A 27,845-nucleotide genomic window follows, 5' to 3' on the forward strand; every position below is an offset into this window, starting at 1 on the left:
CCATAGGAAGGGGGTACCCAAGGGGGGTCATGGGAAGGGGTCTGTCTCCTAAGAGGCAATAGGAAGGGGGTACCCAAGGGGGGTCATGGGAAGGGGTCTGTCTCCTAAGAGGCCATGGGAAGGGGGTACCCAAGGGGGGTCATGGGAAGGGGTCTGTCTCCTAAGAGGCCATAGGAAGGGGGTACCCAAGGGGGGTCATGGGAAGGGGTCTGTCTCCTAAGAGGCCATAGGAAGGGGGTACCCAAGGGGGGTCATGGGAAGGGGTCTGTCTCCTAAGAGGCCATGGGAAGGGGGTACCCAAGGGGGTTCATGGGAAGGGGTCTGTCTCCTAAGAGGCCATGGGAGGGGGAGTATCTTAAAGGGGGGAAATGGTCAAGGGGAGGGGTATGTCTTTGAAGAGGAGTACCTTAAGGGAGGTCATTAGAAGGAGGTGTCTTGGAAGGTGTACAGAGATGCCTCCTTGGCATGGTTACCCCCTGACTTTTTGCCTTTGCTGATGCTAAGTTATGATTGAAAGTGTGCTGGGACCCTGCTAACCAGGCCCCAGCACCAGTGTTCTCTCCCTAAACTGTACCTTTGTCTCCACAATTGGCACAACCCTGGCACTTAGGTAAGTCCCTTGTAACTAGTACCCCTGGTACCAAGGGCCCTGATGCCAGGGAAGGTCTCTAAGGGCTGCAGCATGTCTTATGCCACCATGGGGACCCCTCACTCAGCACATGCACACTGCCACACAGCTTGTGTGTGCTGGTGACTAAGTCGACATGCCACTCCCCTCAGAGTGCCATGCCCACCTCTCACTGCCTGCGGCATAGGTAAGTCACCCCTCTAGCAGGCCTTACAGCCCTAAGGCAGGGTGCACTATACCACAGGTGACGGCATAGTTCCATGAGCACTAACCCCCTACAGTGTCTAAGCCAAACCTTAGACATTGTAAGTGCAGGGTAGCCATAAAGAGTATACGGTCTGGGAGTCTGTCAATTACGAACTCCACAGTTCCATAATGGCTACACTGAAATCTGGGAAGTTTGGTATCAAACGTCTCAGCACAATAAATGTACACTGATGCCAGTGTGGAATTTATTGAAAAATGCACACAGAGGGCATCTTAGAGATGCCCCTGTATACCAGTCCAATTCCTAGTGTTAGGTTGACTAGTTTCTGCCAGCCTGCAACAACCAGACGAGTTTCTGGCCACATGGGGTGAGTGCCTTTGTCACTCTGTGGCCAGGAACAAAGCCTGCACTGGGTGGAGGTGCTTCTCACCTCTCCCTGCAGGAACTGTAACACCTGGTGGTGAGCCTCAAAGGCTCACCCCTTTTGTTACAGCCCCCCCCCCCCCCCCCCCCCCCCAGGGCATCCCGGCTAGTGGAGATGCCTGCCCCTCCAGACACAGCCCCCACTTTTGGCGGCAAGTCCTGAGGAGATAATGAGAAAAACAAGGAGGAGTCACCCACCAGTCAGGACAGCCCCTAAGGTGTCCTGAGCTGAGGTGACCCCTGCCTTAAGAAATCCTCAATCTTGGTTTTTGAGGATTCCCCCAATAGAAATGGGGATGTGCCCCCCTCCCCTCAGGGAGCAGGCACAAAGAAGGTGTAGCCACCCTCCAGGGCAGTAGCCATTGGCTACTGCCCCCCAGACCTCTTAGAAGACTCAAGATAGATGAGTCTTCTAAGAGGTCATCAGAAGAGGGTCTGTCATCAGGAGGGTCATAGACGTTAGTTCTAAGAGGTCATGTCTTGGAAAAGGTCATGGGAAGGGGAGTACCTTGATGTGGGTAATGGAATGGGGTGTGTCTTCTAGGAGGACACAAGAAAGTGTGTGTCTTGGAAGATGTCATGGAAAGTGGACTATCCTGAGGGGTAGGTTGTCATGAAAAGAGGTGTTTCTTCTAAGAAGTCTTTAGAGGGTCATTCTTGAGAAGGGCCATAGAAAGAAGTGAGTCTTCAGAGAGGTGATGATAATTGGTGTTTCTCAAAGCGAGTCATGTGATGAGTTACCTTCAGGCGGCTCATGGAATGGAGTGTGTCTTCTCGGAGGGCATGAGAGAAGACACATCCTCTAAGAGGTCATTAGAAGGGGGTTTGTCTTGAGTGAGATCATGAAAAGAGGTGTTTCTTTTAAGGTAATTGAATGGGGCGTGTCTTGAAGAGGATCCTAGGGAGAGGGGTAATGGAAAGGGTCATGTCTTCTAAGAAGTCATTAGAAGGGGGTCTGTCTCGAGGGGGGGGTCATCAAAAGAGCTGTGAATTTTAAGAGGTCACAACAAGAAGTCTGTGTTTTGGAAGAGGTCTCCTGGTTTAGTGAAGAAATGGGGGGGTTAAGAGTCATGGAGGGTGTGCACCTTGGTATTGTAGTATTTCTCTCACATTTTCTGTGCCTGTTGTTGAGATCCTAAGGTGCTCTCCAAGTTTGCTGTTGGGTAGGGCCCCATTTTCCAATGCTTTAAAAAAGGGAAGGGTTTGGTAGTGGTGTCTTCTCAAGTTTAGAGTGTTTATGTCGGGCATGAGGCCCAGAGAGTGTCCAAACGTCTTCTAGCACTGCTGTATGTCCGAATGGGTTTCAAGAGAGTGTGATGGTTGACTTTACAAGCATTGTAAATACATTTGGTGTCATTTCAGATCAGTTTTGTTAAATTGTAGGAGCGACCAGTGTGTTTGCTGGCTGTTATTCTCCATGGGGGGAGTGTTCGGGTTTGTGCGTCAGGACAAGAGAATGTGGTCCTCCTAAGACAGGAGAAGGGAAGGTGGTCCCCGAATTGCAGTGCAAGGGAAGGTGGTCCCCGAATTGCAGGGCAAAGGAAGGTGGTCCCCCAGTGGCACGACAAAGGAAGGTGGACCCCCAGTGTCAGTACAAGGCAAGGTGGTCCCCCAGTGGCAGGACAAGGGAATGTGGTCCTCCAGGAAAAAGGGAAGGTGATCCTCTATTGGAAGGGCAAGGGAAGGTGTACCTCCAGTGGCAGGACCAAGGAAGGAGGTCCTCCAATGGCAGGACAAGTGAAGGTGGACCTCCAATGGCAGGACAAGTGAAGGTGGTCCTCCAGTGGAAGTGAAGGGGGTCCTCCAGTGGCAGGACAAGTGAAGGGGGTCCTCCAGTGGCAGGACAAGTGAAGGGGGTCCTCCAGTGGCAGGACAAGTGAAGGTGGTCTTCCAGTGGCCGGACAAGGGAAGGTGATCCTCCAGTGAAAAGACAGTGGAAGGTGGACCTCCAATGAAAGGACGGTGGAAGGGAGTCCTGCACTGAAAGGAGAGTGGAAGGTGATCCTCCAGTGGCAGGACACGGAAAGGTGGTCCTCCAGTGACAGGACAAGGAAAGGTGGTCCTTCAGTGGCACAACAAGGGAAGGTGGTCCTTCAGTGGCACAACAAGGGACGGTGGGCCTCTAATCTCACGACAAGGGAAGGTGACCCTTGTAGGAAACTGGCCCTCTATGTAATATCAATCAATCAATGCATTTATAGAGCGTTCTACTCACCCGCAAGGGTCTCAAGGTGCTGGGGGGGGGTTACTGCTGGTCAAAAAGCCATGTCTTGAGGCACTTCCTGAAGGCGAGATGGTCCTGGGTAGTTCTTAGGTGGTCGGGGAGGGAGATCCATGTTTTGGCTGCCAGGTAGGAGAAGGATTTACCTCCAGCTGTGGTTCTGCGGATACGTGGGAAGGTGGCGAGGGCGAGGCTGGCTGAGCGAAGCTGACGGTTGGGCGTGTAGAACGAGAGGCGTCCGTTGAGGTTTTCGGAGCCCATGTTGTGGAGGGCTTTGTGTGCGTGGGTGAGGAGCCTGAAGGTGATCCTCTTGTTGACGGGGAGCCAGTGCAGGTGTTTCAGGTGGGCAGATATTTGGCTGTGGCGGGGGATGTCGAGGATGAGGCGTGCGGAGGCGTTCTGTATGCGTTGAAGACGTTTCTGTAGCTATGCATAACTAGGCACACTGATCTGGGACTCCAGGCAACCACACGTTGGTTTCCAGAGGTAAAAATTAGACCACCTAATGCTCCAATTTTTAAGGTAGCTGGTCGAGCAGTTAGGCTAATCCAGGACATGTGCTAAGTATTTGCTGCACTCACAAATCCAATCATGCACCACACACACTCAATGAATAACTCGAGATCAGAATTTATAAAAATACTTTAGACTTTTATATACATTTTGAGACCAAGATCTTCAGAATACGTTAAGTACTTTTCAAGTTAAAGCTTTTTTTTTTTTTTCAAATTAGTCTTTCTGTGCGTAACTACGCACCATTGGAATCAATGCATAATCTTAAAAATGCAGTAAAAGTCACACAGTTAAGATAAAGCTCTTCTCTTGCAGGGTGGTTGGTGGGCACATTGTGCCAGCTGGAGAGTCTCAAGTGGCTCCCGGTTCCAACGGGAGCAGCGTTGGAGAGGTTCTTAGCACAGGGCCACTTGGAGGGGCCACTTGGAAAAGGATCTGGTTTGCAGATATAAAGATGGTGCCTTGTGATCCCCTTGGGCTGTTGAGGTTGCAAGGGGTTGGTGTCCGGGGCACACAGCAGATCCTGCTATGCAAGGCCCAGGGCGGCCAGGTGTAGGGCAAGTTGGAGATCTAGGAGCTGTGTGCAATGGAGTCCTTCGGAGCTGGAGGTGAGTCTCTTTGAGGGCTGCTTACAGGACAAAGGGGGCACTCTGAACAGAGGTCCGGGGTGTTCCTGAAGTCCCTTGACTGGAGCTTCCTCCTGATCCTTTTTCAGCTCTGAGGGAGCTTGTTCTCTGGTTGTCTGATGTCAGCTGACTAGTACCCAGGGTATTGACGTAACTCTGCCACTGGGGGGCGCAGTACCACCAATCTTGGGACACTTGTAGGTCACGTCCGTGCGGTCACCGGTGTGTCGTCTAGTCCGGCTACGACTTCCAGTTGCTGAGATGTCAGACGTTCGGTGAAGTGACCCTCCCCAGTTTGTTGACTCTTGCTTGGTTTTTGAGTGGTGCCTCCACTCAAAAGGTAGAGCTGGTGTTATTCTTGAAGCCTGGAGGTCCCCTGGGTTTCTTGGGGTCAGTCCAGAGTCCAGCTCCTCCTCAGCAGCGATTTTCAGGTCCTGGGTGCAGCAGGCAGGGTTTGGCGCCTTTTCTTGTGCAGCAAGTCCACAGTTCTCTTGCTTCGGAGCTTCTTTGGTGTTGGACTTCTTTGTGTCTTCAAGTCTGATTTCTTGGTCTAGGGAAGCCCACTAAATACTGAATTTAGTGGGGGTTTTAGGGGAACCTGGTAGTGTCCAATGGGACACTTACCTATGGGTGGCTACACCCACTACAGTGACCACTTCCTTTGGGAAGGGTCACTTCCCTAAACGCTATTGGCTATTTTCCTGTCATCCACATGAAGGAAAATTAGATGAAGGGACCACTTTGCGTGCAAGCCCCTAGGGGTGGTGCATGCTCAGTGAGGCAACTCCTCCTACCCTTTGTGTGGTTTCCTGCCTTTGCTCCCTCCAGAAGTGGGGTTTACAAAGGGGGAGGCCATCTGCTGCTAGCAGCAGACCTGGGGGTCGAGTTTCAAGGGTAGTATTGCTTTGAAGCTCACTGCCAGGGCATTGCACATTCCTGAGGGAGGGGGTGTTAGCTCCTCCCCCCAAGAAGGACATCGTTTTACAAACCAGAGAGACAGGGCTCTCCCCCAGGTTTGTATATTGGCTGCCTGGAGGTGGCAGACTTGCTGGAACCAGTCAGCAACCATGCCAGGATAGTTAGTTTTAGCAGGGAGCACATTTTATAATAAATCCAGTTTGGATTTATCATTCTGAGTTGTTTGATACCAAACAACCCAGGGCTCAGAGTAGCCATTATGTAGCCGGTAAACTCGTATTGACAAGTGTCAAGCACATATATTAAAATGGCTGCTCTGTTCACTCACTATGTCCCAGGTTTGACAAGGACCCAGTGGGGGCATACTGCTCATGCAGTTATGCCCTCACATATAGTATGGTGCACCCTGCCTTAGGGCTGGAAGTCCTGCTAGAGGGGTGACTTACCCATAACATATGCCGTGTAGGGTGGACAGGGCACACAGGTAGCGTGTCATGTCGTGATTTTATTTTAGGTTTGCACCAGAACACACAGCCTGCTATGGCAGTGCTGGGTGCATCTGGAAGCACAGCCCTTGATGATGGCACAATCAGAGCTGCTGCCCTTAGGGGCTTACCCTCAGTACCCCATGCCCTGGGTACCTAAGGAGCTTTTACTAGGGACTCATAGTGGTAGCTAAAGGTGTATCCAATTCATTTTACCATGTTTTAGGGAAAGAACACTGGCACTGGGAACCTGGTTAGCAGGATCCCAGTGCACTCCAGTCCAAGTTGCATTCAGAAACCAGGCAAAAAGTGTGTGTGTGGGGGGGGGGGGTACTGCAACAAGGAGCCAGTCTTTCACACATGGGTTGAAGCTGCAGGCCCAAACAGGGCCAATACTATTGGACGAGGCCCCAAACCATACTGCCCTAGACCACACCACCCTCATGTACTCCGCCTTTTACGTTAATGCCTGGGGTGAAGGCACTACGGAATCCTGAAATAGTCTGGGGAATCAATGGGATGGCTCCAGGGGAAAGGCTGCAACATTATCCTATCACAAAACAGCTTTAAACAGCACGGTGGCAATACGAAAACCATATTTCTGTCTTTTACACAACACGACTTGCAGCATTTATACAAAAACAAATTTGAGAAGAATACCTTTCCAAACAAAAATACCAATACTTTGCAGTATAAAAAGAGTGAGCAAGTAAATGTGACAGCTCCTTTTGAACTGATATCTGGAAAACATGCTTATTGGTGGAAATGGGGCAGTGATGCAGGGAGCTCTCAGCAGAGATTTGGAAGCAAATGAGGCCAAGCTTGCAACACAGCTGAGTTTTCAAGCAATGAACAGACAAGCAGTCACAACCCATCATAGTGGCAATTTCAGGAAACTGCCATGGTCTGGCCAGAAACAAGTATTCAAAGACATCTGCCCGATTCCACACTTTGCGCATGGCACGCAAGATCTTCAGGTGGTCTCCCAGCGAAAACCACCGGACCGTCACGCAGGCCGTCATCACCAGCAGGCTGGACTTTGGGAACACACTCTATATAGGAATCACTGCACGCCTCCTGAAGATAACCTAGACAGTTCAAAACTCATCCTCGACCTTCCCAGATGGACCCACATCACATCCCACCTTAAGAAGCTGCACTCGCTCCTGATCTAGAAGCGATGCCAGTTCAAGATGTTGGCCCACACATTCAAAACCCTGCACAAAGAAGGACCTGCTTAAATCAACAAATGCATCTTTCCACCAACCAGACACCTACGTTGCACCTCTCTCTTCCACACAAACACCCCCAGGATCTGTTAAGCCGGCAGTGGTGGATGCTTCTTCTCATACCTGGCAGCCAAAGCTGGGAACAGCCTTCCCCGGCACCCCAGAACTGCTTCATCGCTCCAGCAATTCTGGAAAGACCTCAAGATCTGGCCGTTCGAGGTAACGGATCACCCCACAGCAGCCAGCAACCCACGTGCCTTGAGACATTCACGGGTGATTTGCAGCACTTTATAAACGAGTGACGATTTAAATAACAGGGGCTCTTACCTTTGTAGAGGGAGTTTAACACATAGTATATACTGGGAAATGTTTTTACCAGCAGCAAAACACATTTAAACAGCACAGTTGCCAACATTTGCACAAAAACATTCACAGACAAAATACACTTCTGAAGTAAAATCGAGTAATATTAGACAGAAAAATGAGATTTTGCAGTTAAAATGAATTGCAAGTGCTCTTTGAGTGGAAGCAGAGAAGCATGCCTCTGTGCCCAGGGGAGGGGGCAGGGAGTGCTCTGCAGAGGTTTCATAGCAGGTGACGTGAGTTCAATAAAGATGGGGTGACTTTCACGTCATGTCAATGAGGTTTTCTTTGAGGGTCGTTAAGGGGCTGCTTCGTGGATGCGGGCATTGATTTCAGGGATCATTGGAGTCAGAACGACTATTGAGATATGATTGGGATGTGTGCTTTAGGGGGTCATAGGAGGCACGTGTCCTGTTTGAGTTATGGGTGTAGAAGCAGTCCAGCTTCTCTGAAAGAGTGAACGTTTGTGGAAAGTGTTATACATTGTTGTATGTGGGAGATGCTTATTTGCACAGAAGTCTTTAGAAAGGATGCAGAATAGCAATACACATTTTCCTCAGTATAATTCTAAAAACGATACTTGACAAGCACTCGCTGTATTTATTTTCAGCCTTCTTTAATGTTTAGAGCGCGAGCTGATAGGAATATGTGGGCCTGTTCGCACCTCTCTGGAGCTCCTCTGGGTGCAGTTGGTTATGGAGATGATTTTGGCACTCTAGCTCAATGCCTGCCCGACATAAGCTCATGGATGTCTGGGATGAAATTTACATGTAACTTTAAAAAGGCTGAATTCCTCGTTAGCACCTAGGAGCTCTACGGTTCTCACCCCTAACTAGATTGCGTAGGTAAAGGCCATGAAAATTTTCCCAGTTGTTCTGAAATCAGCCAGGTTCCTTGGTGCCACGCCGGAGCGCTCCCTCACCCCTGACCTCTGTGTACAAAACCACAAGGTGTGGTGGACTTCAGCTGTACCTGATCCTTAAGGCCAGGCCCTTCATCTTGGGTTTCAAAACCAGCCTTTTGTATCTTGTGAGTTTACATGACTGGTTCTCACCTTCCACGTTATGTTTCTGTTCTTCAGCCCCCTGGCTTCACACCTGGGCTCATAAACTAGGCTCTTTATTCTGAGTTCTCACCCTTGGTTCTACAGCCCAGGCTTCCCCTGCTTGGCTTTGCCAGTTCATGTACTCTGCCATGCTTTGCTCAGAAAGGACCTCCTTACACTAGTCCTTTGTTCTGCTCTGGTTCTTGGGTGTCTGGAAGTGTTTCCATGGGACTCTGTCCAATTGTGCATCTTGTGAGCCGGTATCCCGGCTTTTCAGAGGCACTTACAGGGAAAGTTTGCAGAGCATGTGAGCTGTCTCATAGCAAGTTCTGTTACAGTATCCTGTAGAAAAAAAGCTAATATTTGTGATTTTTTTATTCTGAAATCTATTTTGTAAAGAGTTCTGCCACTTTGCTGCACTTCCAGGCAAGAGATGACATAGATGCTGTAAAAAGTGAGACTCACAAGCACGAGGGAGACACACCCATCGTACCCTGTGAGTAAGACTGTGCTTCTAGGCATGAGACTAGTACCCAATTAGCATGGCGGTACCTGTTCCTCTTTGCTGTCTATCCCTGGCGTCCCCTGCTCCAGTTCTCTGTACTCTTCTCTGGTGTAGGCTATTTGTGGTGGTCACTGGCCCTTCTTGTGTGATTTGTGCCTTGTAGCTCATGCAGGCTTCTGCATGCACCAGATTTCTGCTTCTGGAGGAAGGACTTAGGAGCACCGGAAATGTAGTCACACTAGAAGCTTAACATAGTATTTATTATACAGCCAGGCTTTCTTGTGGTGAGAACAAGGTGCACTTTTTATTAGAAGTGTTCATATCTAAGCTAGTTTCCTAATGAGTGCAGCATTTTTCTGGTTAAATATATTGCCATTTCCTGATTAACTATTGCACCCCACTACTTACCGTCCGGAAATCCAGACCTCATAGCACAGCGCCCCTTCAGACAGATGAAGCACAGAGTTACACCCTCAGGAGTCCAAGAACCCAAACTTTGTTTCACTTTGAACCAGTACCTGAGAGCGGCGAACTAAACTCTCCCCCTCCCCCCCCACCTCAGAGAACTACTCACAACTGAGCTCTTTAACCTCAGCTACTACTGACCTGATACAGGAAAGCTCTCTGATGATGACATTGCACACAGCCCCACCTTCTAATCTGATCATCAAAACCTATTACACAACAGATTTACACTTGTACCCAAGCCATTGAGTGCTCTGAATTAACACCAAGAAGACACGTAGCACAATACAAAACATATAAATAAATACCTCCAAGTAGAAGTTAGCGGTGTGCTAAAGAGAGTAGAATGGTGCACTTAAAAGTTGCTTTCCACCAAAGTTTTTGTTAAACAATTTTATGTAGATTTCAATACAGAAGCAAATTGCTTCCCAGGACGCTCTGCCTTGGAGTCTTGTAGAGAAGTAAATGTGTTGGTCCAGAACCAGTGTCTTGGAGTCTTGTACAGAAGTAAATGTGTTTGTCCGGAACCAGTGCCTTGGAGTCTTGTACAGAAGGAGATGTACCTGTCCGGAAGCTTTACCCTTGGACTGCTGCACAGAAGCAGATGTGTCTGTCCGGAAGCGTAACCTTGGACTGCTGCACAGAATCAGGTGTGTCTGTCCGGAAGATCTGTCCTTGGACTGCTGCCGAGAAGCAGATGTGTCTGTCCGGAAGCTGTGTCCTTGGACTAGTGCTCAGAAGCAGATGTGTCTGGCTGGAAACTGTGTTCTTGGACTGCTGCTCAGAAGCAGACGTGTCTGTCCAGACGCTGTGCCCTTGGACTGCTGCACAGAAGTAGATGTGTCTGGCCGGAGACTGTGCCCTTGAACTGCTGCACAGAAGCAGACGTGTCTGGCCGGAAGCTCTGCCCTTGGACTGCTGCACCGAATCAGATGTGTCTGGCCGGAAGCTCTGCCCTTGGACTGCTGCACAGAAGCAGATGTGTCTGGCCGGAAGCTCTGCCCTTGGACTGCTGCACAGAAGCAGATGTGTCTGGCCGGAAGCTCTGCCCTTGGACTGCTGCACAGAAGCAGATGTGTCTGGCTCAGAACTGTGTCCTTGGACTGTTGCACAGAAGCAGATGTGTCTGGCCGGAAGCTCTGCCCTTGGACTGCTGCACCGAAGCAGATGTGTCTGGCCGGAAGCTCTGCCCTTCGACTGCTGCACAGAAGCAGATGTGTCTGGCCGGAAGCTCTGCCCTTGGACTGCTGCACAGAAGCAGATGTGTCTGGCCGGAAGCTCTGCCCTTGGACTGCTGCACAGAAGCAGATGTGTCTGGCTCAGAACTGTGTCCTTGGACTGTTGCACAGAAGCAGATGTGTCTGGCCGGAAGCTCTGCCCTTGGACTGCTGCACAGAAGCAAATGTGTTTGGCCGGAGGCTGTGCCCTTGGACTGTTGCACAGAAGCAGATGTGTCTGGCCGGAAGCTCTGCCCTTGGACTGTTGAACAGAAGCAGATGTGTCTGGCCGGAAGCTCTGCCCTTGGACTGTTGCACAGAAGCAGATGTGTCTGGCCGGAAGCTCTGCCCTTGGATTGCTGCACAGAAGCAGGTGTGTCTGGCCGGAGGCTGTGCCCTTGGACTACTGCACAGAAGCATGTGTGTCTGGCTGGAAGCTGTATTCCTGGACTGTTGCACAAAAGCAGGTGTGCCTGGCCGGAAGCTGTGTTCCTGGACTGCTGCACAGAAGCAGATGTGTCTGACCAGAAGCTCTGCCCTTGGACTGTTGCACAGAAGCAGATGTGTCTGGCCGGAAGCTCTCCCCTTGGACTGTTGCACAGAAGCAGATGTGTCTGTCTGGAAGCTTTGCCCTTGGACTGGTGCACAGAAGCAGATGTGTCTGGCCAGAAGCTATCCCCTTGGACTGCTGTACAGAAGCAGATGTGTCTGGCTGGAAGCTCTGTCCTTGGACTGTTGCACAGAAGCAGATGTGTCTGGCCGGAAGCTCTGTCCTTGGACTGTTGCATATAAGCAGATGGCCCACACCGGAAGATCTGCCCTTGGACTGCTGCTCAGAAGCAGGTGTGTCTGGCTGAAAGCTGTGTCCTTGGACTGCTGCACAGAAGCAGATATGTCCGACACAAAGCTGTGCCCTGGGAGCATTGTACAGAAGCAGATGTGCCTCCTTGAAGCTGTTTCCTTGAAGTCTCATAAAGAAGCAGATGTGTTTGTGTAAGTCTTCTGTAGAAGAAGATTGGCAGCAGTGTCCTTGAAGTCTCATATTGAAGCAGATGGTGTCTGGCAGAAAGCTGTGCCTTGAGAGTCTTGTACAGAAGCAGACATGTCTGGCAGAAAGCTGTGGCCTGGGGGCCTTGTACAGAAGCAGATCTGTCTGGCAGAAAGCTGTGCCCTGAGAGTCTTGTACGGAAGCAAACATGTCTGGCTGAAAGCTGTGCACTGGGGGCCTTGTACAGAGGCAGATGTGCCCTTCCTGAAGCTGTTTCCTTGAAGTCTCTTACTGAAGCAGATGTGTCTGGCAGAAAGCTACGTTCTGGGAGTCTTGTACAGAAGCAGATGTGCCCTTGTAGATGTTTCCTTGAAGTCTCATACTGAAGCAGATGGTGTCTGACAGAAAGCTGGGGCCTGGGCTCTTGTACAGAGGTAGATGGTCTTGCTGAAAGAGGTGCCTGGATTCTCTCCTGGAAGCATATGTGTCTGGAGGAGGTCACGACCCTTTGACGGTTGTACAGAATTAGAAGGTTTGGTCAGGCTTCGCTCCTTGGCATCCTGATTAGAAGCAGATGGATTGGTCTGTAAGCCATGCTCTTGGACTCTTGTACAGAAGCAGATGTGTATGGAAGGAAGCTTCCATACACATGATGTCTCATGCGTAAGTAGATGATCTTATGGAAAGGAGTTCCACGGAGCCCCATATGGAAGTAGATGTGTCTGGTGGGTAGCCATGTCCTGCCTGTTCTCTGGAGCTCATGTATATTCAGATGTGCCTGGCAGGAAGATGTTCCCTGGAGCCCATATATAGGCAGATGTGCCTAGCAGGAACATGTTCCCTGGAGCCCATATATAGGCAGATGTGTCTAGCAGGAGGCCACTCCTTGGAGCCCATAGATAAGCAGATGTGTCTAGCAGGAAGCCACTGCTTGGAGCCCATTCATAAGCAGATGTGTCTAGCAGGAAGCCACTCCTTGGAGCCCATCCATAAGCAGATGTGTATAGCAGGAACCCGCTCCTTGCAGCCCATCCATAAGCAGATGTGTCTAGCAGGAACCCACTCCTTGAAGTCCATAGCTAAGCAGATGTGTCTAGCAGGAAGCCACTCCTTGGAGCCCATCCATAAGCAGATGTGTCTAGCAGGAAGCCACTCCTTGGAGCCCATCCATGAGCAGATGTGTCTAGCAGGTAGCCACTCCTTGGAGCCCATCCATAAACAGATGTGTCTAGCAGGAAGCCACTCCTTTGAGCCCATCCATAAGCAGATGTATGTAGCAGGAGGCCACTCCTTGGAGCCCATCCATGAGCAGAAGTGTCTAGCAGGGAGCCACTCCTTGGAGCCCAGTCATAAGCAGAAGTGTCTAGCAGGGAGACACTCCTTGGAGGCCATCCATTAGCAGATGTGTCTAGCAGGGAGCCATTCCTTGGAGCCCATCCATAAGCCGATGTGTCTAGCAGGAATCCACTCCTTGGAGCCCATCCATAAGCAGATGTGTCTTGCAGGGAGCCACTCCTTGGAGCCCATCCATAAGCAGATGTGTGTAGCAGGAAGTCACTCCTTGGAGCCCAGTCATAAGCAGAAGTGTCTAGCAGGGAGCCACTCCTTGGAGCCCATCCATAAGCAGATGTGTCTAGCAGGAAGCCACTCCTTGGAGCCCATCCATAAGCAGATGTGTGTAGCAGGAAGCCACTCCTTGGAGGCTATCAGTAAGCAGATGTGTGTAGCAGGACGCCACTCCTTGGAGCCCATCCATAAGCAGATGTGTCTATCAGGAAGCCACTCCTTGGAGCCCATCCATAAGCAGATGTGTGTAACAGGAAGCCACTCCTTGGAGCCCATCCATAAGCAGATGTGTCTAGCAGGGAGGCACTCCTTGGAGCCCACCCATAAGCCGATGTGTCCAGCAGGAAGCCACTCCTTGGAGCCCATCCATAAGCAGATGTGTGTAGCAGGAAGCCACCCCTTGGAGCCCATCCATAAGCAGATGTGTCTAGCAGGAAGCCACTCCTTGGAGCCCATCCATAAGCAGATGTGTGTAGCAGGAAGCCACTCCTTGGAGCCCATCCATAAGCAGATGTGTCTAGCAGGAAGCCACTCCTTGGAGCCCATCCATAAGCAGATGTGTCTAGCAGGGAGCCACTCCTTGGAGCCCATCCATAAGCAGATGTGTGTAGCAGGGAGCCACTCCTTGGAGCCCATCCATAAGCAGATGTGTCTAGCAGGGAGGCACTCCTTGGAGCCCACCCATAAGCCGATGTGTCTAGCAGGAAGCCACTCCTTGGAGCCCATCCATAAGCAGATGTGTGTAGCAGGGAGCCACTCCTTGGAGCCCATCCATAAGCAGATGTGTGTAGCAGGAGGCCACTCCTTGGAGCCCATCCATGAGCAGAAGTGTCTAGCAGGGAGCCACTCCTTGGAGCCCAGTCATAAGCAGAAGTGTCTAGCAGGGAGCCACTCCTTGGAGCCCATCCATAAGCTGATGTGTCTAGCAGGGAGCCACTCCTTGGAGCCCATCCATAAGCCGATGTGTCTAGCAGGAAGCCACTCCTTGGAGCCCAATCATAAGCAGACATGTCTTGCAGGGAGCCACTCCTTGGAGCCCATCCATAAGCAGATGTGTGTAGCAGGAAGCCACTCCTTGGAGCCCATCCATATGCAGATGTGTCTAGCAGGAAGCCACCCCTTGGAGCCCATCCATAAGCAGATGTGTCTAGCAGGAAGCCACTCCTTGGAGCCCATCCATAAGCAGATGTGTGTAGCAGGGAGCCACTCCTTGGAGCCCATCCATAAGCAGATGTGTCTAGCAGGGAGCCACTCCTTGGAGCCCATCCATAAGCCGATGTGTCTAGCAGGAGGCCACTCCTTGGAGCCCATAGATAAGCAGATGTGTCTAGCAGGAAGCCACTCCTTGGAGCCCATCCATAAGCAGATGTGTCTAGCAGGGAGGCACTCCTTGGAGCCCACCCATAAGCCGATGTGTCTAGCAGGAAGCCACTCCTTGGAGCCCATGCATAAGCAGATGTGTCTAGCAGGAAGCCATTCCTTGGAGCCCATCCATGAGCAGATGTGTCTAGCAGGAAGCCACTCCTTGGAGCCCATCCATAAGCAGATGTGTGTAGCAGGAGGCCACTCCTTGGAGCCCATCCATGAGCAGAAGTGTCTAGCAGGAAGCCACTCCTTGGAGCCCAGTCATAAGCAGAAGTGTATAGCAGGGAGCCACTCCTTGGAGCCCAGTCATAAGCAGAAGTGTCTAGCAGGGAGCCACTCCTTGGAGCCCATCCATAAGCAGATGTGTCTAGCAGGGAGCCACTCCTTGGAGCCCATCCATAAGCACATGTGTCTAGCAGGGAGCCACTCCTTGGAGCCCATCCATAAGCAGATGTGTGTAACAGGAAGCCACTCCTTGGAGCCCATCCATGAGCAGATGTGTCTAGCAGGGAGCCACTCCTTGGAGCCCATCCATAAGCAGATGTGTCTAGCAGGGAGCCACTCCTTGGAGCCCATCCATAAGCAGATGTGTGTAGCAGGAGGCCACTCCTTGGAGCCCATCCATGAGCAGAAGTGTCTAGCAGGAAGCCACTCCTTGGAGCCCAGTCATAAGCAGAAGTGTATAGCAGGAAGCCACTCCTTGGAGCCCAGTCATAAGCAGAAGTGTCTAGCAGGGAGCCACTCCTTGGAGCCCATCCATAAGCAGATGTGTCTAGCAGGGAGCCACTCCTTGGAGCCCATCCATAAGCACATGTGTCTAGCAGGGAGCCACTCCTTGGAGCCCATCCATAAGCAGATGTGTGTAACAAGAAGCCACTCCTTGGAGCCCATCCATGAGCAGATGTGTCTAGCAGGGAGCCACTCCTTGGAGCCCATCCATAAGCAGATGTGTCTAGCAGGGAGCCACTCCTTGGAGCCCATCCATAAGCACATGTGTCTAGCAGGGAGCCACTCCTTGGAGCCCATCCATAAGCAGATGTGTGTAACAGGAAGCCACTCCTTGGAGCCCATCCATGAGCAGATGTGTCTAGCAGGGAGCCACTCCTTGGAGCCCATCCATAAGCAGATGTGTCTAGCAGGGAGCCCCTCCTTGGAGCCCATCCATAAGCACATGTGTCTAGCAGGGAGCCACTCCTTGGAGCCCATCCATAAGCAGATGTGTGTAACAGGAAGCCACTCCTTGGAGCCCATCCATGAGCAGATGTGTCTAGCAGGGAGCCACTCCTTGGAGCCCATCCATAAGCAGATGTGTCTAGCAGGGAGCCACTCCTTGGAGCCCATCCATAAGCAGATGTGTCTGACACAAAGCAGATTCCTTGCAGCCCTGTATAGAAAGAGGGTGCTCTGGGAGGAAGCTTTGACCTCAGGATCCAGTCTGGTATAAGATGTGTTTGACCTTTGAGCTTGTAAGAAGGCCTCTAACCCCCTAGTTGTTCTATGGATTTTTTTCTTCATATGCATCTCCTTTAGGCAACACCCAGACTGACACATGCAGGTCTTATCTGACAGCAATTGGCAACCGTAGGGACTCTAACGAGGAATCTTTCTTTTATTTGAAAACAATCTTCAATGACAAACATTCTTTCTAGCTGCCGGTGCATCGGCTCACCGTATGAGCAAGTCTCTGTTTCCCAAAATGTACGAATGTGCTGAGGACAAACTTTTCTTTCCTGCCTAAGGCAGGCCAGTTCCAATTCCAATCTTCATCTGGAGAATTGTAGTCCAATATCTTTCCCTGAATCGTTTTCAGTGCTAGAAAGAGCATTTGTTACTTTGATATGTTTTCGACACCTTGTAATGTTTTTCAGTGTTGCTGAAAGATCATCCGTGACATTGACATGTTTTCCACCTTTTATAATGCTTCTCATTGCGGCAGCCCTCGAGGGATGGCACATTCCTGTTGCTGGGCTCTGCAAGGCAGCCACATGGGCTACACTTTATGCAAGTACTATACATTGGATTGGAGCTTTAAATTAGGAATGGTCAGCATAGCCAAAGATGGTCTTGAGCACTGTCTGACTGTTTTAAGCTGCCACCTTTACTCTCCTGTTTTTGACATGCACAAGAATCTACCTACACAGAGAAAGGACTGAGAGCTCTGATGAAACACAGTCACTTGTACTCCCACTGTGTCAGCCCCTACTGCTTCATAGAGCCCCCCACAGTCCCAGGCTTTCAGGCCTTGTGTGAGGCACCCATGGCAGCCAGAGCCAAGTCACTGAAGGGCTGTGTGGGGCCTTGGTGCCGGAGGACTACTAATCATTCCAGTTGGGCTCCCAAGATTCTTTGCTAAAGCCCAGTGGTTCTTCGCTGTATGCAGATGACATTCTTGTTAAAAACAGGCGCAGGATGTCTTAAGAGTCAATTTGTGCTTCCATTGCAACACAACCTGACGCTCATGGGTATTACATCACGTCTTTCTGTGTTTGTGACATGAATGTTCTCCTTCTTACAGACAGGAGCCACAGAGTGAGCAGACTGTGGTAATGCTGGTGCCTCAAGAGACCTCCAGATTATGCTGGCCCTCTCTTACCCTCAGGAATGTACTTGCATCGGTGACCCAAGGCTTCAGATAATGCTGGCATCGCATACGTCATGGCATTCTGGGTTCAGCTGGGACTTCTGCTGTGGAAGAACTTCACGTATCGAAGACGACAAACTGTAAGTCTCTCTCACCTCCGCTCTCGAGCTGAAAGTAGTTTGCAATTCAATGTAAGGCACAGGTTAACTTTACTATGATGCAGCTCCTAGAAACATCTCATGTCCCCTTCTATTCTAGACCAGATCTATGGGCATACCACAGGTAGTAGGTCTCCCCGACCATTGCAAGGGTCCTGTGCATAATAATGCCTTTCCAACGACTGTCACTGCCTTGTGCACCCTCAGGGGCACATTCTGCAGCCACCCCCTACCACTGCCAAAGCAGTGTAGAGTCTAGAGGTGATGTCCTGCTCCCAGGCCACTACCACTGGTGAATGCAAGAATCCCTCCGACCACTACTAGTTCTGTGTACATCATCGAAGCGGTGCACTGCTGCTCAACCGGAGGCAGTGTACAGCTCCCTCCAACCTCTGCTCCTACTGCACAGCTCTCACAGGCGTCTGCTAACCACTGTCAGTGCAGTCCACAGCTCATTGTCTTTTCTCGTCACAGCCCTCTTCTTTTCACAATCTGAATACTTAGGGTACATGAGTTAAATGAGTGTCTGAGTATCACCACTGGTGATGCAGCATTGGTAGGCACAGTTAGCTGTGTAAATGGTTTCAGTGCACCGGGTGTGTCTGGTCTTTGCTGTAACCTCTAGATTTGCCTCTGTCTGCATCTGTCTGGTGGTCTCCAGCTTCATGGGTTGCTGACTCTTCTTGAACTCTGAGTTCTCCAGTTCTGTCTGTGTTGGGATGTGATTGATTACAAACACTCTTTTTCAGTTCACAATAGCTTTGTGCTTCTTCTGTCCTGAGATTTCTGCCCATGTGCTTCTCATACCTTGCTATACATCTGTTTTTCATTTCTTGCCTCAGGTTTGTGCTCTCACGATTTCTCACGCCTGCCTCATGTTGCATAGTGTGGTCTTTCCATCCTGTGTGTCTTGTCCTGTGCTCTAATCTGCATCACTGCTTAGAGTGTTCTGTTAACTCTCCCCAGGTGCAGCTGACCATTGAGCTCCTGTGGCCTCTCTTCTTGTTCTTCATCCTGATCTCGGTGCGACAATCCCACCCTCCCGTCGAGCAGCATGAGTGTAAGTGTTTCGGGCGCAGTGCATCCTTTGCAGTTTGTTGTTCTGTACTTGATGTCATGCACAAACACCTGGAAGTTGTCTGGTTTCTGAGTGAGGACTGCTACAGGCACAGCATTCAGTGGAAATAGAGATGGCTGTCTTGCTTTATGACGACAGGGCGAGCAGGCTGAGGATGGAGCTCTTTGAGGAAGTTACAGAAGCGACGAACAGCACAATTCTTTCTTTTGTGCTTGAACTGCTGCATTTGCAGAAGTTTGCTGTGAATGGGCAGAAAGCCTCGAGTAGGCCTCTCTGGTGCAAACAAAGAGCAGTGGACTCTGGAGAGGATCTTGAATGGGACCTTGCGTCCGCACGCAGCTGGTAACCTGCCGTAAGTTTGCCCGGCCTTAACGCCCGTGCAAGTATTTCAAAAGCCCCTTTGCTTTGCTTGCATCTATTGTGTTATGCCATCACTTTCCCCAAAACACCATGAAAAAACGTTTAAATTAGGTATATTTAGGGTTACAAAAACACACAATAAAGCAGCCCCATTTACGCCGTGTATGGCCGATCGCTAAGCCACTGTGGTGGGGGAGGTCGCCTCCCAGCAATCCAGAGGTGGCAAGCCCACCCAGTGTAGAGTACCGGCCAAACTGCTGGGGAGAAGTTCTTGACAAAGTTTCCATAGACATGGCGGGGGTCCCTTTGCAGCAACCACTAGGATGCATCGGAGATGGTGGTTCTCTGATGGCTGGCCTGCAGCAGGATGTTTCTCACAGTGAAGACTAAGGGACTTGGGACTGATTTAGAGATCAGCGGACAGGGTACTCCACCATATTAGATGGATCTCCGTCAGGTCAGTGGAGATGGTGGTTCTCTGATGGCTGGCCTGCAGCAGGATGTTTCTCACACTAAAGTCTGAGCGACTTAGGCCTGATTTAGAGATCCGCGGATGGGTTACTCTGTCACAAATGCGACAGCTATTCCGTCCACCATATTAGAAGTGACGTGGATATAATGGCACCTGTAGAATGGCAGACAGGAGAGCCGTCACTTTTGTGATAAAGTAGCTGGTCCGCAGAACTCTAATTCAGGCCCAGAGATTTTTAGGGAGAGTTTTTTAGGAACCATTTCCCCAAGGAAACTCTAAATATAGAAAATAATTCTGCCGACTCCCCTCATCATAGGCATATTATTGTTGAGGAAATTCAACTGCTGGATTTAACTCTCGGTTACGAATTTCCTTCATGAGTTAGATGATTTTCGGTACTTTGAATGAGGCCCCCAGGGGTTCCCCACCTCTATACAAGACTGAGCAGGGAAGAGGTGGCTTGCTGAGAAACAGCTGGCGTTTGCTAGGTCTGGCCATACCACTCAATTCTGTAAGAGACAAATGATTACTAATATATTATGGGAATGTTCGGATTAGAGTTCACATTATTGTAATGCATTGAACAGTAATTAAAAATATTGAAAGTTAGTACTGGACTAATATTTTGTATTAGAATGATTTTATAGTTTTAAATTAATTGCTGTTGCACCTGAAGAGATTGTTTTTAACTGGTCTAGAGAATGAATTAAATTAAATTAAACATAAATGTATTTAATCAAATATAACGTTATGGTTAGAATAAACCTTATGGTTATTGGCACTTAAGACTGATGGGGTTAATGTCTGTAATTAGATAATTACAAAAATGTAAATATCCAATTTACGATTTGGCCAAAGATTAGTATTGAACAAACAGAATGCAAGGATATAAAAAGAGTGAGGAAGCAGTTAACATTACTGCAAAATTAAATTTCAGGACTAGGAGATGAAATTACAAAATAATGAAATAAAGGGGAAGTCATAACTGGCCTTTTACTATTATTAAGTGGGTGAATTCAAATGGGGAAATACAGGTAGAAGTGAGGCCAATGTTGGGCCACCAGCCAGCTGGCTTAGCACCTGCAAGCCATGAAACCCAGCTCCTTGCCCAGTTAAAAAAATAGCTGGGTGTCATTGGCACACACATAGGAGTAAGAGCTGTCTGATCAATGAGGATATGGTAGGCGACCCCGAGGAACGCTGCTGAGAGCGAGGACCGCTGCAGCCAGTCATCTAAGAGTAAAGAACCCTGCAGCCGGCTGCGAGCGAGGGACACTGCAGCCAGTCATCTAAGAGTAAAGAACACTGCTGCCGGCTGCGAGCGAGGGACGCTGCAGGCAGTCATCTAAGAGTAAAGAACCCTGCACACAGCTGAGAGCGAGGGACGCTGCAGCCATTCATCTAAGAGTAAAGAACCCTGCAGCCGGCTGAGAGCGAGGGACACTGCAGCCAGTCATCTAAGAGTAAAGAACCCTGCTGCCGGCTGCGAGCGAGGGATGCTGCAGCCAGTCATCTAAGAGTAAAGAACCCTGCAGCCAGCTGAGAGCGAGGGACGCTGCAGACAGTCTTCTAAGAGCGAGGAACGTTGCAGACAGCTGAGAGCGAGGAACGCTGCAGCCAGCTGAGAGCGAGGAACGCTGCAGCAAGTCATCTAACAGTAAAGAACCCTGCAGCCAGCTGAGAGCGAGGAACGCTGCAGCCAGTCATCTAAGAGTAAAGAACCCTGCAGCCAGCTGAGAGCTAGGAACGCTGCAGCCAGCTGAGAGCTAGGAACGCTGCAGCCAGCTGAGAGCTAGGAACGCTGCAGCCAGCTGAGAGCGAGTAACGCTGCAGCCAGTCATCTAAGAGTAAAGAACCCTGCAGCCAGCTGAGAGCGAGGAACGCTGCAGCCAGTCATCTAAGAGTAAAGAACGATGCAGCCAGCTGAGAGCGAGGAACACTGCAGCCAGTCATCTAAGAGTAAAGAACACTGCAGCCAGCTGAGAGCGAGGAACGCTGCAGCCAGTCTTCTAAGAGCGAGGAACGTTGCAGACAGCTGAGAGTGAGGAACGCTGCAGACAGCTGAGAGCGAGCAACGCTGCAACCAGTCATCTAAGAGTGAGAAACGCTAGAACCAGCTGAGAGTGAGGAACATTGCAAACATCTGAGAATGAGGAATGCTGCAACAAGTCATCTAATAGTAAAGAACCCTGCAGCCAGCTGAGAGCGAGGACCCCTGCAGCCGGTCATCTAATATTAAAGAACCCTGCAGCCAGCTGAGAGCTAGGAACGCTGCAGCCAGCTGAGAGCTAGGAACGCTGCAGCCAGCTGAGAGCTAGGAACGCTGCAGCCAGCTGAGAGCGAGTAACGCTGCAGCCAGTCATCTAAGAGTAAAGAACCCTGCAGCCGGCTGCGAGCGAGGGACACTGCAGCCAGTCATCTAAGAGTAAAGAACGCTGCAGCCAGCTGAGAGCGAGGAACACTGCAGCCAGTCATCTAAGAGTAAAGAACGCTGCAGCCAGTCTTCTAAGAGCGAGGATCGCTGCAGCCAGTCATCTAAGAGTAAAGAACGATGCAGCCAGCTGAGAGCGACGAACACTGCAGCCAGTCATCTAAGAGTAAAGAACGCTGCAGCCAGCTGAGAGCGAGTAACGCTGCAGCCAGTCATCTAAGAGTAAAGAACCCTGCAGCCGGCTGCGAGCGAGGGACACTGCAGCCAGTCATCTAAGAGTAAAGAACCCTGCTGCCGGCTGCGAGCGAGGGACGCTGCAGCCAGTCATCTAAGAGTAAAGAACGTTGCAGCCAGCTGAGAGTGAGGAACGCTGCAGCCAGTCTTCTAAGAGCGAGGAACGTTGCAGACAGCTGAGAGCGAGGAACGCTGCAGCCAGCTGAGAGCGAGGAACGCTGCAGCAAGTCATCTAACAGTAAAGAACCCTGCAGCCAGCTGAGAGCGAGGAACGCTGCAGCCAGTCATCTAAGAGTAAAGAACCCTGCAGCCAGCTGAGAGCTAGGAACGCTGCAGCCAGCTGAGAGCTAGGAACGCTGCAGCCAGCTGAGAGCTAGGAACGCTGCAGCCAGCTGAGAGCGAGTAACGCTGCAGCCAGTCATCTAAGAGTAAAGAACCCTGCAGCCAGCTGAGAGCGAGGAACGCTGCAGCCAGTCATCTAAGAGTAAAGAACGATGCAGCCAGCTGAGAGCGAGGAACACTGCAGCCAGTCATCTAAGAGTAAAGAACACTGCAGCCAGCTGAGAGCGAGGAACGCTGCAGCCAGTCTTCTAAGAGCGAGGAACGTTGCAGACAGCTGAGAGTGAGGAACGCTGCAGACAGCTGAGAGCGAGCAACGCTGCAACCAGTCATCTAAGAGTGAGGAACGCTAGAACCAGCTGAGAGTGAGGAACATTGCAAACATCTGAGAATGAGGAATGCTGCAACAAGTCATCTAATAGTAAAGAACCCTGCAGCCAGCTGAGAGCGAGGACCCCTGCAGCCGGTCATCTAATATTAAAGAACCCTGCAGACAGCTGAGAGCAAGGACCCGTGCAGCCAGTCAGCTGAGAATTGGATCAAGAAGGTGTAATAACCTTCACGCGATCCATGAGATAGGAATGAATCCAAGCGAGGCTGGTACAAGATTTCTCAATACTGCTACTCATGACTGGGTGGTGGATATTGTCAACGCAGCTGGGAATTGAGGCAGTCTCGTGACTACGGAATAGGAGGCTACCAGAGCGAACCAAAGTCACCCAACAGTTATGCCCGGATGGAGAGGGAGACCATCAAGTGAATGAGAGCCATCAAGAGCGACACTGTGTTTTCTAGCGGCTGCAGACTTTAACCATTGCCTCATGATCCCTATTAAGAGGGGCTGCCTCACTGCTGTGAGTAAAGAAAGAACAGTGACTCTGGAATCAACTTCAGCTGTAGGATGGAGCGTGGGCCTTGAGCTGGTCTGGATTTTACCTTCTTAACCACTTAAGTGCTAAAGACAAGATAGTCTCGTCCTCAACACAGCCAGCCCCAAAGGTGCTGAGGGGAAGGCTATCTCGTTCTTTGCCCTTGAGGAGTTATATGTTTCCTTTGTTTCATTGGGATGCGTTTAACGGACGCCTGAGAACCGAAGGTGCCAGTTACTAATTTCACTGATAGGCAGAGGAAAATAGTTAATATTGCCATAAATGCCAACCCTTTTCATGTCTTGGCTAGACCGCACATGCACGGTCTCTTGTGAGACGCATTGTTTTCTGATAGTGGGCTAGGAGCTTACCCATTGGTTGGCTTCATTGTCACTCTCATTTTCTTGCTCCTATTGGTCGGCTGCTATATGCTTCCTTCCACTTCGTGTGTTTGTCCCTCCACTGGAGCATGGACCCATTAGTTGTGTCCCTCCACTGCTCATTTAGTGAAGTCCTATATTTTCTTTCTTTAAGCACTATGTGGGGAAACATGCTTTTTGCAGGCTTTGCCCCATTTTATACCCCCATTGTGACCACTGAGCACTAGTGTAATGGCCCTGAAATGCCCTGAGCCCTCATTATCAGGGCTTGTGGATGTGCTTCGAAAGATATCTGGTTGTTTGACTTATACCAAGTTGGCGTAAGCTAATTTACATCTAGACCCCCAGTTTATGGTACTGGGGTACCCATGGCTTGTACATTTGAGTATCCCCTCAGAGACTGCAGCACTTGTTGTGCAACCCTGAGTGGACAAGATAAAACATGGCTCCTAGCCTGCCTCGGCAGACTGGGAGGGTAGTTTAAAACTGCTGGTTCGACTTTGCCATCTTAAGAAATGACAAATCCCAAACTCCCTTTCTAATGTGTGCAATCATCCCTACAGAAGGCCTAACGAGTCCCAAGGCAGGGCGCAACACATTAGTAAAGTAGAACACTTATTTAACCTATTCTAGCAGTAAAACCCCGCAATTGTTCCTTTCACTGCGGGAGAGGTTGGTAGCCACATTGGCAAATACAGTTACACGCTGACAACTCAGCTGTGCTAACTTCTGAATTGTCCTACCGAAGCTTCAAAGTATCAAACTGTTTGTTACATTAAGCCCGAATTTATGCCAATAATGTAACTTGTTGCTACATGCAACTTTTAGAACGTTGCTACTCTGTTGCCCAAGTTTTCAAGTGGCCATTCACTGAGGCTGGCCAGGAGACGGTGTTCTGCCCGCCTGGGGAGACGCGTAAACGACCCCCAGGACAGGTAACAATAGAGGCCTGCTGTCGGCGGAGGTGTTATCGCCTCCTAGAAGGAAGCCACACAGGTGTTAGCCCAAAAGGCGAGCTTTAAGCAGGAAGCTGCCTTTGAAGGACAAATGCTCACCGCACTCGAGAGGGCCCGCTCTTTTGTTCGGGTACAAAGGTTGACGTCAAGGACAGAGAGGCAGAAACACTGGTCAAAACCAGTTTTCCGTTGGGTGTGTGGGCCACACCTCTTGAGGATGAGAGAGGGGCTCTGCCATCTTGAGAGCAGGCAGAATGGAGCCTACTGGGATGGCTGGATGCCACACTGCACACAACGTTGCATTCATGCAGGAGGGAACTTAGTCACCCATTGACTAGTGCTGCAGCCTCCCCCGATGGCAGTTTCTGGTCATAGAAGGGGCACCTCTGGCACCCAGAACTCGGATCTAGCTTGACTTCAAGACAAGGACAAAAGAAGAATTACCGTACTGACTTAGGAACCGGAAAGAAGAGCCCTCGCCGAAGTTGGACCGCACCTGTCACTCCTAGAGGAAGAAAACACTGTACCTGCTGTGTCCTGCTCATGGAGAAGTCGTCCCTCGAGTTCAGCTTGAAGCAGAGATTCCAAGAGTCAGTTGGCTGACTTTCTGTTCTCAGGGTTACAAAAGCTGAACTAGCCTGCTGGGGCTAGTTGGTAGCCCAGGCCTGATCACTGGATTGTCACTCCTCGCAGCCATGCAGCCCAAGAGACCATGACCTGACACTCAAAACTTCATATAGTCTCCTACATGCAAGTCTCCCTCCCCCCTGAAAAAAGCCTCTATGACGCTGTCCGTGCTGGGTGCATTTTAGCGCTTTTCCCCATCCCCTCCCTTGTGTGTGTTTCCCCACACACATGCTTGTCCCCCCTCGTTCCACGTTGCCCACCGCCTGCCAGCAATAAAAGCGCTCTGTAATGTCACCATCGCTGGCTACGTCATAGCGCTTTTTGTTTTTCAGGCTCAGTCGTGCTGTAGAGCAGCCACACTGCTGTACAGCATCGCTAACATTCACAAAGCCCATAGCTCTCCTAGGTGAGACCTAGATTGGATTTGCAAATCTTCGTAGCTACGAGAATCAACATAATCATGTTCTCGATAGCAAGGCACAAATGGGGCATCAACAAGCTAGCAGTGGAAAAAACATCCAGGGTTCACAGAGTGTGCAAAGAAAAGGATAACGTGCTCAAGCAGAAAATGCATGTGGATGTTGTCGTTGGTTTCCAAGTGCTTACCAGTCTCTGTGTGTGTTCTGCTAGCCACAAAACCACAGCCTCTCTCATCTCTCTTCAAAAGAAGTGTTAACTTCCATTAGTTTACGTTTCTATGCAGTTTATGCACCCTGGCTTCTGTAAACATTATCAGAGTTGTTAGTTCAACAGATTCCTAAATTACCTGCTTGCACCCAAGTCCCATCTGAAGCACCCTGAATAAATAGACTCCTTCCCCACTGAACAGAAAATGTGCTTGTGTGCAACCTGAAGGAGAAATCTGTACCTTTCAGCTTATGTATGTGCTTCATAGCCAGTGCACAGATAAACAAGTCATACTTCAGGGCATTTACGTGCTCAGCAAAGGATGATCATTGCACACAAGGAGCATGTGGTAACCCCTACTAGGGAGCACCTGTGGGCCTTCAGATCTGTACTGTGCGCTAGATTTCATCCTTCCCCCTACTACCCACGCAGTACTTGTCTCTGTGCCAAAAGATGGAAGACAGGAAGGGATCGGCATTCCTGCGGTCCTCTGCTGTGATATAGTGTGGTGAGTAGTTTATCTTCCCATTTATAGAGCTCTTAGAAGTCTAAAGCTTCACAGCGCTTGTGGCCAGTGTGGTATTATGGAGAGATCAAGCACTATAGCACAGGCCACTCACTAAACTGCATCTAGGCGCTGCTGTCGGTGTTACTGTTATTGAGTTTAAGAGCGGTCGCCTCACACACTGCGTTTCCGGCCTGTGATCGACAGTGCTCAGATTTATTTAGGAGGCGGCTCGTGCACCGAGTGTCTCTTTGTCTTAGTTATTAGAGTGCTTCTGTCTGGCCCTGCCCCAGACCTGCGCGAAATAAGGGCGACCGAAGATGGTTTTATTAGCTACGATCCCACCAGACAGTGTGGTGAGTGGCGAACACGTAGCCATGGGATGCACCGAGTACATTGTCAATTCTCCTAAGACGACAAACATTCCAGCACCAGCTCTGCCTTTTACCCCAGACATGTGCGGCTCCTTGAAGAATAACCGATGCGGACACGGGAACGTCCGTCACCACTTTCATGGTTATCTGCGGGAGGGCACCTGAGCCATATATACAGGACTCTGACGTACACACACTACGCCGCAGACAGATATATACATATACCGGGTGCCCGTACGCGTACACACAAACATATGCATTCCCAGGCCGACGGATACATACAGACACACCTCACTGTGTTAAAGAATAGGGCAAGTATGTTGTGCCTTTTCCTACAAATTTCCTGGTGATAAGTTTCTAGGAAGGCAAGGCCCCCACCCACATATTGTAGCACGCTTCATCATCAGTGGGGTGTTAAGTTGACCCTGGCTTGCTTGAATATCTTATGATTATGGGAGTCTTACCCTATGTACATAACAAAGGTGTACATGTGACTCTCACATTTACCATTAAACTCTAAAGGTATTAATGGAGAATTACTCATAGCTGGCTCGCAATTTCGCATCAGCCTGATTCTGTGTGAGAGAAAAAAAAGATAATTGCTTGTTTGCTTAGTTATATTTATTACTCGCATGTTCCTCTAGGCTGTGTATGATTCTACATTTGTCTCTGATTCCCGAGGCGATTATTTATTGTATTTGTATGTGTGACTTCCTCTACCTTCATTTCTTACTGAATTTGTGTTTACTTGCAGGTCACTTCCCCAACAAGGCCTTACCCTCAGCCGGCACCCTGCCGTGGATTCAGGGCATCGTCTGTAATGTCAACAACCCCTGCTTCCGGCACCCAACACCGGGGGAGACTCCGGGCACCGTGGGTAACTTCAAAGAGTCCATGTGAGTCCCAGCAGCGTCCTGTGCATCTGATCGGGTTGCAGGGAGTGTAGAACTATATGAAGGAGTCAGAAAGCAACAAGTGGACAGGAAAGGACCCAGGGCACTTGTCCTGCCTGCAGCAGTGGCTGGCTCAACCCTGGACATTTCATTATGCATTCTGGGGTATTACATCATCCCAGGAGTGCTCTCATGC

General features: G+C 50.1%; 1 protein-coding gene across 3 annotated transcripts in view; it reads left to right on the forward strand.

The window, feature by feature from the left end:
- Positions 1 to 27,845, forward strand: part of ABCA7 (ATP binding cassette subfamily A member 7) — a 243,777-nt gene that overhangs the window by 1,567 nt on the left and 214,365 nt on the right. For 2 of the 3 annotated variants that reach the window (XM_069218017.1, XM_069218018.1), the window contains exons 2-4: positions 17,281 to 17,486; positions 18,471 to 18,564; positions 27,511 to 27,652. In XM_069218017.1, the coding sequence (XP_069074118.1) occupies positions 17,421 to 17,486; positions 18,471 to 18,564; positions 27,511 to 27,652 (302 nt within the window). In that variant the 5' untranslated portion in view covers positions 17,281 to 17,420. Of the gene's footprint in view, positions 1 to 1,460; positions 1,863 to 17,280; positions 17,487 to 18,470; positions 18,565 to 27,510; positions 27,653 to 27,845 lie in introns of those variants that run through there. The other variant, XM_069218019.1, reaches the window with a different exon arrangement.

Source organism: Pleurodeles waltl, chromosome 12, assembly GCF_031143425.1.
Source record: "Pleurodeles waltl isolate 20211129_DDA chromosome 12, aPleWal1.hap1.20221129, whole genome shotgun sequence".
NCBI lineage: Eukaryota > Metazoa > Chordata > Amphibia > Caudata > Salamandridae > Pleurodeles > Pleurodeles waltl.